The sequence below is a fragment of the Periplaneta americana genome, chromosome 15 (assembly GCF_040183065.1).
Source record: "Periplaneta americana isolate PAMFEO1 chromosome 15, P.americana_PAMFEO1_priV1, whole genome shotgun sequence".
Lineage (NCBI taxonomy): Eukaryota > Metazoa > Arthropoda > Insecta > Blattodea > Blattidae > Periplaneta > Periplaneta americana.
This window is the reverse complement of record NC_091131.1, coordinates 32,606,462-32,618,641: the sequence shown is the minus strand read 5'-3', so window position 1 is coordinate 32,618,641 and position 12,180 is coordinate 32,606,462. Positions and strand designations below refer to the sequence as shown.

General features: G+C 36.5%; 1 protein-coding gene across 1 annotated transcript in view; it reads right to left on the bottom strand.

Moving 5' to 3' along the window:
• Positions 1–12,180, bottom strand: part of LOC138714791 (ubiquitin carboxyl-terminal hydrolase 48-like) — a 675,878-nt gene that overhangs the window by 378,173 nt on the left and 285,525 nt on the right. Inside the window, exon 16 of the mRNA XM_069846924.1 lies at positions 7,636–7,754. Coding sequence (XP_069703025.1) covers positions 7,636–7,754 — 119 coding nt within the window. The remainder of the gene's footprint in view (positions 1–7,635; positions 7,755–12,180) is intronic.

Below are 12,180 nucleotides of genomic sequence, written 5' to 3'. Positions count from 1 at the left end.
CACCCAACACATCGACCAATCATCCAACCAACAGATTAAACAATCATCCAGTCGACCGACGGACCACATCTAGACTGATTGATAAGGAAAGGATGCGACATAGAAATACGGTATAGTAATTAAACTTGCACCCAATTAGGCTACAAATAGCATGGAAGACATTTATAATCCAATGAAATAGTCGTGAATAACAACGTATGTCAAGCATTTTTTCGATCTCTCGATCTCGAGTCCATACCTGTGGAGTAACGGTTACCGCGTCTGGCCGCAAAACCAGATGGCTCGGGTTCGAATCCCGGTCGAGACAAGTTACCTGGTTGAGGTTTTTTCCGGGGTTTTCCCTCAACCCAATTTGACCAAATGCTGGGTAACTTTCGGTGCTGGAACCGGACTCATTTCACCTCATTCAGACGCTAAATAACCTAAGATGTTGATACTGCGTCGTAAAATAACCTACTTAAAAAAATCGATCTCGATCTTCGACTTTGAAGGATGTAAATAAAAATAAATTTCATCTGCAGACAATTCGCCAGTTTTACAGAAAAATTGTGGCCACAGTGTTTGGATTATTGTACACTGCACAATGTAGTAACAGTGCGGATGTATTCAGCATCTAAACTTAATTAAGTAAACTAGATTGCGTTACAGATGCAGACGTGTGTTTATTTTGTTTTCAGTTTCAGGTTTGAAACGTTATGGCAATTTCAAAATGTAACTTTATTTTGTAACGCTTGAAAGCTGTATTAAATTCAATGCACATAGGAGAAAACATCGGTGTGGGGGATAGCGAAATTTCACGAAACGTTACGGACCATTAAACAGAGAGTGTGCATCACCAGTGCCGAAATTTAAATGTTAATAAAGCAATTACTGGGAGCATCTTTCGACGCCGACACGCACCAGTCGTCTGTTTGGGCTCTGTACGTGACCATGCAGTTGTAATTTACAAGTCCTTATATAAGATCCATAGACATATGCACAAATTAATACTGGAAAAAAGAAGAACACTCATCTTCAGAGCTACCTCGTCCAAGCATCACGTAATATGATTAATATTGCATAGGAAACGAAATACAATACTTCACAATACGTTCACTTCCCTTACAGCGGAATTCATTTATAGAGAACACCGTCTTTACAATGCAAACGTGGTTTCGAGGTATGTTAATTTTCTCAGATTGAATTATAACTAGAACAAGGATTTATATGCAGAACAAGAAGTGCACTGTCTTGCAAATGATCGAAGTTCCCTGCGAGTTAACATAATATTCATTGATAGAGAAAATAACACAGCAATATATTACCACCGACCCCACTGTATGCTTTGAAACTGCAGTTGAACAACCTATAGCAGTACATGGAGAAAAGAAGACCATCTATGAGCTTGCAATTCAATACTTCATGAATCATCATAATATGCAAGCACAGATTGAAGTCATTGGGCTTTTATTTGAAGCACGGGCAACAAATCCAAAATTCTCAGATGAGAATTAACTTTGTATGACTTGAGGCTTTCCCGGCGTTTGATGTAGAATAACTCTTCTCTCTGGCCATCTTCTTCAGGGAATGAAGAAGATGGCAGAGCTAGCCGTCGAAAGCTTGGAAGCAAATCTCCAACTCACATGGTTGAGAACCCGAGAAGAGTTATTCTAGAATTAACTTTGTTTTTTTTTTTAATTGCTTTAAAAACTTTGAATTTTATTGCCGTAGAAAAAAAATGAAATATTCTGTTCAGATTTCACGAAATCACCTGTACATTTAAATTACTTTATATTATAACCGATTATTAATTATTGCATAAACTTACTTTCGCAGGGGTAGCTTCCTTGAAAATAATAATGATAATACAATGTTTTATTTGTTCAGTATGCTATGCCTTTTGGCAACCCTTAGGTGAAGGGCAGTTACTCTTGTGGGATGTATATTCATTCAGTGTTCTGCCCAAGACCAGGTCTTTCACTGCAAACCCAGCTTTCTCCAATCTTTCCTATTTTCTGCCTTCCTCTTTGTCTTCTCATATGATCCATATATCTTAATAATAATAATAATTATTATTATTATTATTATTATTATTATTATTATTATTATTATTTATTTTAGCTGGCAGAGTTAAGGCCGTAAGGCCTTCTCTTCCACTCAACCAGCAAAAAGTATACATACACATGTATGTATGAACTTACAAAGAATTCAACAATTTGATTTGGATAAGAGCTACATGTATATAAGAGTTATTTACGAATTAAACAACAAAATACTATTAACTATTAATTAAACACTGAAATACAAACTATGTAGCAGAATTAAGCTAAAATACATAGAATGTTAATGTATTTCAAATAATGTTAGATAATAGAAAAAGATTATTATGAGACAATTTTGAAAATACAGCATTATCAGGATGCATGTCTAAAGGAAGGAGTAAGAATGTAGACAGTGATAGTTTAAGTCAGTATGATTCGAGTGAAATGCTAAGAAGGTTATCTTTGAAGCTGTTTTTAAAAGTGTTTATTGTCTTGCAGCCCCTAATACTTTGTGACAGGGAATTCCATTGTCGCGAGGTGGTTACTGTAAAAGATGATGAATAACAAGATGTTCTATGAAGAGGTATACTTAACGCGCCACAGATAAGTGATCTGGTATTTACGTCGTGGTTAGAGTATAGATAAGAGAAACGAGACGAAAGGTAATTTGGTATTGAAGTGTGCAGAATTCGAAAGAGCAATGACAAGGAGTGTAAAGTTTTACGTTATTTAAGTCGGAGCCACGAGAGACTTGCGAAGGACGGTGATATGTGATCATATCGTCGGATGTTGCATACGTATCTGACGCACATATTCTGAACTCGCTGTAACTTGACTGACAGTTCAGAACTTAGGTCACTTAACAGAACGTCACAATAATCGAAATGCGGCATTACTAGGGTTTGTGCTAGGGTAAGTTTTAGTTGCTGGGGCAAGAAGTTTCTTAAGCGACTCAAACAGTGAATGGAGGAGCAGATTTTTTTTTATCGTTTCTTTAACTTGAAAATTCCAATTTAGATTATTATCGAAAAAGAAGCCAAGATTTTTTACGACAGATAAATAAGGGATTAGCGCGTTGTTAAGGGTAACAACTGAAAGATCACTGTTATTAAGGGAGTTAACTAAACCCTTATGTCCAATAATTATAGCTTCAGTCTTACTTGCATTAAGTGCGAGTCCGAAATTGGCCGCCCAAGTGGAGACAGTGGCTAGGTCACAATTCAACTTGTCAATTGATTCATTGATCGTATTGGGTCTGGAATGTATGTAAAGTTGTAGGTCGTCGGCATAGAGATGATATCGGCAATACTGTAAGTTCTTTGATACGTCATTAATGTAGATAGAGAAGAGTCAATGTCGTCTATCATCTGATAACTTCTGCCCCGAACTCTCCTCCCGTTCACCATTCCTTACAGTGCATCCTTCAGTAGGCAGTTTCTTCTCAGCCAGTGACCCAACCAATTTCTTTTCCTCTTCCTGATCAGTTTCAGCATCATTCTTTCTTCACCCACTCTTTCCAACACAGCTTCATTTCTTATTCTGTCTCTCCACTTCACACGTTACATTCTTCTCCATATCCACATTTCAAAAGCTTTTACTTGTTTCTCTTCACTTCGTTGTAATGTCCATGTTTCTGCTCCATACAATCTATATACAATCTGTATAAAACCAAGTTCAAATCGTAGTACTGTACAATAGGATTATACATTGTATATTACAATTCACGCAGAAAAGCTTTGTGAAAAGATATACAAGTTTCCTAGACTTATTTCATTGACTGGATTCAGAGGAACATGGAGAAGAATAAAGTGGAATGCTTTTCAACGTGGTGACTTCATAAAGAGCAAATCTTCGCTGGTTTTGCGACAAATTTAGGAATAAGGATCCCTCTGCTGAGAAACACAGTAGTTTTCAGCCCGGAAGACGAGTGCACGTCATTCCCTTCTACTGTTCAGGTCAAGAAAACTTGAAACTCTATCTCCCTGCCAACCGCACGCTTCAACAACTTAATGTGTATGCGGACTTCATCTTAATAAATATACTGTAGTTCACGTCTGGGTGCCAGGAACAGTATTTGCGTATAAAATGTCTTTAACAAGTGTTTACGAAGCTGATATGTTCATTTCACGAAAATGCAGTACATAGAATGTATGAAAATAATCATTATTCAAGAAATTTCAGTTTTGTGAAGGATTTTTATTTGTGGGGTGATAATTCCTTCCTGTTATGAGATTTCGCATTCTTTACATTATTTCTTGACTTCTTCGTACAAAAAATGATCTGATTTTATAAGGAACTTAATTATTAGCATTTTTATGCACTTATTTATGCTCTGTCAACTGCAACGAATTTGTGTTAACTGATCTCATTTTGTTATTTTGTTTTAAGTCGCTATGGTTCCTGGTTACTTCATGCGGTCTTTGTCCTTTCTGGTCAATTTCTTATATTTCGTGATTCGTTACAGTTGTCGCATAAATCATTTCTTAAGGACGTGATATTGAAGGAAAAAAAAAACAATATTTTTAATCTGTTAAATCAGAAGAAGAGACACATTCTTAGAAAACATTCTAAAGAAGCAAGTGAAATAGGTTCTGTGGTTTCTTTGCCAGGGAGTATACAGTGAAACAGGTGTTGTGTTCAGAGAGATATTTCAACACCATTTTGATAGAAGGCCAAAAATGCTGCTGTCGTGAAATCAAATATGGACGTCTACGTACGGGTCCGTAAAGGTTGCAATGTGGAAATGTTGTATTGAAGTGAATATTAAGCATTTAGATAGTGAATTGAGAAGTTTTCTTTCTAGTACTGTTTCCGTCCATAATATGACTTTCTTTTCCCATCTCATCTTAACTACAAACAGAAATTTAACTCCTTAAATTATTTTCACTTACAGAACACAATTTCTCATACACTATTCTAGTGTTTAATTTCAAAATGTTTGTCTTTTATAATTTTCTTAAATTCTGAGTTTCTGTACATAATAACAATATGTGCATCGCGTCTTATTTCTGGCTGCAGAAGGCGCAAACATCTGTAGTGAAATACACTGTAACAATATTGTACTGTACTTCAGCAACACGCACGCACACACAGACACAAACGCACACATACATACATACATACATACATACATACATACATACATACATACATACATACATACATACATACATACATACATACATACATACATACATACATATAATCTTTTCGCTGTAAGAAAAATCCTAATATAAACAATAGCACGTGACTGAAGTGAGGCTTCATTGGCCGCTGTTTGGCGCCATAGATTCTCAGTACATGTTCCCGCCTACTGTTGTACATTCTGTTTCATGTTAAACATTTCCCGTTACTCGTCAATTAGGCCTAACCTCACTATTATGCATTCATTTGTTTAGGAAATATTTACTTTATAATTACTTTAATTAAAACTCACATAACATATTATATACATTTAAGATTATTTGTTTTTCTCTGCTTTTGAGAGGGTTTCCACTCTTACGATTAATAACCACACACACCGAGGATGCAGAAGCTATACTTCAGTACCACGTGCTAACGTGAACGACAAGCTCAAGGGACGCCAGCTTGTTACAAGAACAGACTACCTCGGTATTACTGTTTGTATTCATCCGCGTTGATAGTACATAACAAAATATAAAAGTAGCTTTTCTTTTACATATCGTTTTACATTTGAGTGAAGTTATATGTTTCATTGTATTTAACAACTAGAATTCAATTTTTTATTTCCAAATAATACAAGACGATAGTTTCCAAATAGGACTATATTTTCCTGCGTCGTGTGAGTGTTTCGACTGTGAGCCAATCACGGGTATGACAGCAACGTGCTTGTGTTTACATTAGGATTTTTCTTACAGCGAAAAGGGTATACATACATGGTATCTCAGGAGGAATGTAAAATACTTCAGGATAATGTAGTTTAGGTTAACCTACATCGATTTAACCTGATATACATATGTCCGAAATGTATCGATTGGGAAGTTATTGATGGGTGAATTTTTAAATGGAGAGAGGCATTATAGACGTATTTCTACGTTTTAGAACTTTGTGATATGATACATTATTGAAAATTCTGCAGCTTCTGTTGTTCCATTAAGTTTATTCCATAATTAAGTACAGGCTCAGTAAGAAAATAAAATAATTAGGTCTACACAAGACAAATTATTAAGGTTGCCCTTCTTATGGATTCCATAAATTGTACATTCATACCAGGTACTGGTACCGGTTCTCTTTCCGACCTCAATGAAATACTTGGTAGCTTGCAAGTTTCAGGTAACATCCGGCAAACACGGGAAAACATACAGCGAGATTGAAGCCTTTGATTGGGAAAAAGTCGTCTGCATTCGTTCACAGCAGTCAATGCATTGTCATCACAAAATTCATAAACGAAAAGCATGTCTACATATTCACTATGTGAATACACAAATGAAATGTCAATTGAATGTGTATTCAGTTGTATGTGTTGCGCTAGCGTTGCGGTGCTCAGATGCTGCCGTGTGCAAAGATCTGGCGTAACACGTCAAGTGCAGTACATGGAACCGCAAGACGTTCCGGTATTTCTCCACTTAATTTCTTTTCAATCGTTACACTTCGGACATAGGTATATTAGGTTAAATCCATGTAGGTTAACCCAAACTACACTATCTCGAAATAGGCCTATTTTTCATTTCTTCTGAGACACCCTATATATTCTAGTCTGCTTACTGACTTTGAAATATGGTCAGCCATTATCTCGCATGTGTTCATAATCAAACCTATACCTTCATAATGGAAAAGTGTCTCGGAGATGGCACATACTCTCTCATTACACACTTCAAGCATTTCGCAGCAATTAAGTTCATCATCATTTCGCGATCATATTAGCCTACTGATTATAGTTTAATTTCTTGAACTATAATAATCAAAAGACAAAATATACTAACCACCCATATATGAAACTTCCGTTCTTGCATTGCATATAAAAGACATTTTTATGTATTTTTATGTCACGGTCAATTCCCAAGTAACTCCACCAAAACACGTAACTAGTGAGGCGAAAGACATAGTTGTACCACAGTCTAATATCATAGTCACGTAGCCTGAGATGATTTTTTACACTTCTCGCGGTACAGCGCTCCAAGTGGTTAGCAACTGAGAGTACTAGGTACAATATACTGTGTCGGTACTACATCGCATTGTCTGTGATGAGGCGATAGTAGCGAACCTAGTGGCTAGCAACTAAAGTTCAACTGTCATTGGATGCATATTCCCTACGTATTGAGATTCGTGACTGCATGTACTAGACTGTAGTTGTACGTTAAAACATGCATTGTTAAAGGTTTTCTTGTAACTTAAAAGCAGCAGCAAAGAGAACAGTGATGAATACACTAAAAAAAAGTTTACTTATTGTGTTAATAAGCAGGGCATTAATAACTTATGTAATGACTTCATGCCTAAATACAGTAGTGAAAAATAATTTCTTTACATAGTAGCTAGTGATGACTGCCACGTGTTTTCGTGAAATTGGGGTTTATTTTACATCGCTTCTCATATTGGCTGAAAAAAGAAAACACAAGACTTATGCTGTATCACTTTAAAATATAAATGCACTTACCTGGACTGGTGATCAGGACATTGCTATCAGAATCCCTCTTTACGGAGATGTCGTGGTCTGCAGAATAGAAGTTACACAGGGTGTTCCACTCAACATCCGTCACCACCACGAACCTGCTGCTGCAATAAAATTTAAATCTCTTGTAACTCTCGACCCATGCTTCACATTCAAAAAAGAAATACTCACATGCCATGTGATGTGCGTAGGGATTTTATACCGGTTCTTCTTGTACCGAGACAATATGTAATATGTTTATTTCATTGTTGTCTCGTAGCAAAAATTACATGCAAGATGAAACTGCAAATAGTGCATAATAGACGAACCACAGAAATAGAACTTTCAACACCAACACCTCCCCCCCCCCCACGCAGTATTTCTGATTTCAAGGTGATATTTATGAACATGGTCTCCTTTACCCTCTTGTTGGGCATTGTGATGTGTGGCCAGTCACTTGCAATTCTTTTATCCGTAATTATGTATTTACTCCAATATAACCTGTAGAAATGATTTTTCAAAACTGGGGACGAAGTGCATTTATAGCATATACTAATTTTGTCCACGGCATGGCGCGTCCTCAGGTTGCGGATAGAGGAGACGGCCTCCAGATATGGAGGGTAGCTGCGAATATATTGAATAAGCAGTCGTGGACAGCCGATAAGGGGTGGTCCTCCAGCTTGGGGGTTGGGCGAAGGGCTAACAACCCATCACCGTAAAAACCAGCTTGTTACGAAACCTAACAGTAAGCCTCGGAATGGGACTAATTCTCCGGCACGACCACAGCAAAGGAAAAAGGTTATAAGATTTGGTACATGGAACGTAACTAGTCTTTATAGAACAGGAGGGGTAACATTAGTAGCAAAAGAACTAGCTAGATATAGAATATACTTAGTGGGAGTACAAGAGGTTAGGTTAGACGGGAATGTCATATCACAAATAGGCGATTACTTATTGTACTATGGGGAAGGAAATGATAATCACCAAATTAGGAACAGGATTCTTTGTACAAACGATTAGGGGAAACGCGGAAATTCTAGTTGAAGCAAGTAAAGCGATTGGGTTGGAAGTAAATCCCGAAAAGACTAAGTATATGATTATGTCTCGTGACCAGAATATAGTACGAAATGGGACTATACAAATTGGAGATTTATCCATCGAAGAGGTGGAAAAATTCAGATATCTTGGCGCAACAGTAACAAACATAAATGACACTCGGGAGGAAATTAAACGCAGAATAAATATGGGAAATGCGTGTTATTATTCGGTTGAGAAGCTTTTGTCATCTAGTCTAGTCAAAAAATCTGAAAGTTACAATTTATAAAACAGTTATAGATCTATTACCGGTTATTCTGTATGGTTGTGAAACTTGGACTCTCACTTTGAGAGAGGAACAGAGATTAAGGATGTTTGAGAATAAGGTTCTTAGGAAAATATTTGGGGCTAAGAGGGATGAAGTTACAGGAGAATGGAGAAAGTTACACAACACAGAACTGCACGCATTGTATTCTTCACCTGACATAATTAGGAACATTAAATCCAGACGTTTGAGATGGGCAGGACATGTAGCACGTATGGGCGAATCCAGAAATGCATACAGTGTTAGTTGGGAGGCCGAAGGGATTTAAAAGACCTTTAGGGAGGTCAGGCGTAGATGGGAAGATAATATTAAAATGGATTTGAGGGAGGTTGGATATGATGATAGAGAATGGATTAATCTTGCTCAAGATAGGGACCAATGGCGGGCTTATGTGAGGGCGGCAATGAACCTCTGGGTTCCTTAAAAGCCAGTAAGTAAGTACAAGTAAAAGATATAAATATTTCGCCTAGTATTATGAAATGTTTCTATGTCATCTATATACTTAAAACGATTTTTATGAAAAAAGTTCAAGAGAATTAAATTGTAAATGTGTTCAATATATATTTTTTTTTTCACATGTGTATATTCGGGTTAAAGTTTTCAATCAACTTGAGATAATATAATATAAATACATTATGTGTTCAATATTATGAACACAAAATTCTGAAAAAATCAAATGTGTTAGGTAAACAACAGGTTTTCATCAACAAACTTTAATTATTCTTTTTTGAAAGTTGAAGATGTGATTTAGCACCTTCTCATTACTATTAACATTCAGCAGCATTATCTACGTCATCAGTTCATCACCGTTAGACCTATTACTTTCTTTTAGTCCCTTAACGTTACAATAACACAAAAGTTGTACACATCAAATTTCTGCAAGAGTTACATAAATTTTCCAAACACTGCCGAAAATCGGACCCGAGTTCCCTGGAAACTCTAACCCCAATATATGAGGAAGATAACTAGGTAGAGCTTTCGTATTTTCTGGAACACGTCAGTGGAAGAAGGTGTCTATGTATGATAGAATTTGCAGCAATTAAAAATGATGTATTCAGCTTCTGTTACGTCACCGGCATATGAAGAGTAGCATACCGAAGAATTTTATTAACGGCATAGGGGCCCGCGGAACTAATTGAGTTTACAAAGTGCGGGTGCAGGGGGGACGGGCGGAGTATTGCTCTGTTATTTAGTTTTTGCCTTAATGTCGATTGAATACGGTGCGTGTGTGTGTACATGTTTGTGGCAATATGGCGGTCAGCGTGTTAAAAGCCCTGCACCGAGGTGCCACAGATGGGGAGTAACAACTCCCGGCCCTGTTATGCTAACACTAATCGTCAATTAATTGCCATGATACGAGCCTGAGTTTGAATGGACTTCTAACACAGGCGCCGACCGGACAGGAGCGGCTTAAGGGCCGCAGCGTGGAGATAGATGGCTCCTGCTCCACGACAAGTAATATATTAATCTGTCGTTTAATTCAATATTCTCTTTGCCAGTTTTCAGCTCAAATGACGACAGACGTATGTTCGAAAGGAAAAGTTTAATTTTATTAAATATATATCATATTTAAACTAGTATTCAGAAAAAATAAAAACAGAAAGTAAAAGAAAATACCTCTTAAGCTCGACAAAAAAGTGAAATACATGAGAATAAAAAGAAAAGTCCTAAAGCACAGAAAAAAACAAGCATAATAATTTATAAAATAATTCATGTATGAACATGCATTCACGATACAAATAATAATACGGAAATACGAAAGGAAACGCTACAAGAATAATGTTACAGGCTACAGGTAGAAAGAAATACAGAATCTGCCGAAAGATATGATTTTAATTAATTAATCAATTTCTAAATATATTTGCAATAATCTTTAAAAATATATCAGAAATAAATGAATTTATGAATTGAGTTGGCCATGACAATATGCTTCTCAGTCCATAATGTGCCTCTACATTAATTATAAGAAGTATTGCCTTTAATTTGTATTCATTTATGTTCATGTTATAAGAAATAGTGATCTGTGATCGTGTTCATGTTAGTGTTGCGTTCTCTTAAATATTTTATTGACATCTGGTCATTTTATTCATTCGTGTATGTTTAACGATTTTCGTTAGCAACGCTTTTTTCTATCTTCCTACGTTGAATAGGAAGTTAATCTCTTGAATTTATACGTTGCAGTACATTCATTTAATTTAAATGGTATAATTTATTGTGAACTGTGATTGTGGAAGTGTTCGTGAATTTAACTATTAAGTAGGTTAATGAAATATTGACATTTATACATTCAAAAAGATACAGGACTATAACGAAACAATTCACCAAACAGTGAAACATAGGCTAATGTAAAAACACACACATTTGGTCTGCTAAACTTTATAAATAAAAAACGTTGTAAATATAAAGATGACAATAGAAACATGTAGTGTAATATGTAACTAGTCGGCGACGTACGCTATGGAGGGGGAAAGGAACTGGCCATCGTACCTCGTTACTGCCTAGTTGCCTCGTAAGTGGTGCCTTGTTGGTATCACTTGTGAGGTTCAGACCTATCTTCGGACAGTTGACTAAAGAACAACGTAGAAACATGTCACAAATGTTATGTTTTATTTAACGACGTTCGCAACTGCAGAGGTTATATCAGCGTCGCCGGATGTGCCGGAATTTTGTCCCGCAGGAGTTCTTTTACATGCCAGTAAATCTACTGACATGAGCCTGTCGCATTTAAGCACACTTAAATGCCATCGACCTGGCCCGGGATCGAACCCGCAACCTTGGGCATAGAAGGCCAACGCTATACCAACTCGCCAACCAGGTCGACTAACATGTCACAATAGTAGGCGAAATGTTATGTTACATTTTTTAATTGAATCAAAATATTATACAAAATAACTTCACTCTTCATATTATGCACCAAGATTACAAAATCACTTTATCTCCAGTAATCTCACTAGAGGTATTGATTTATCTAGAGAAAATCAAAACTCGAGTGGGATTTAACTGACTATTACACGATCAGAAGAAAGTATATAAAAATTGGAAGAAATAAAGCAGTCCTACTCTCATACAATAAAATATTAATCGACTTATTAAAATACTAAACTGTCTTGAAAATGTATTATTGTACCAGCTCATTGAAGGACGCACTGGAAGGACTGATGAATGGAAGAAGAGTTCGAGGCAGAAGAAGA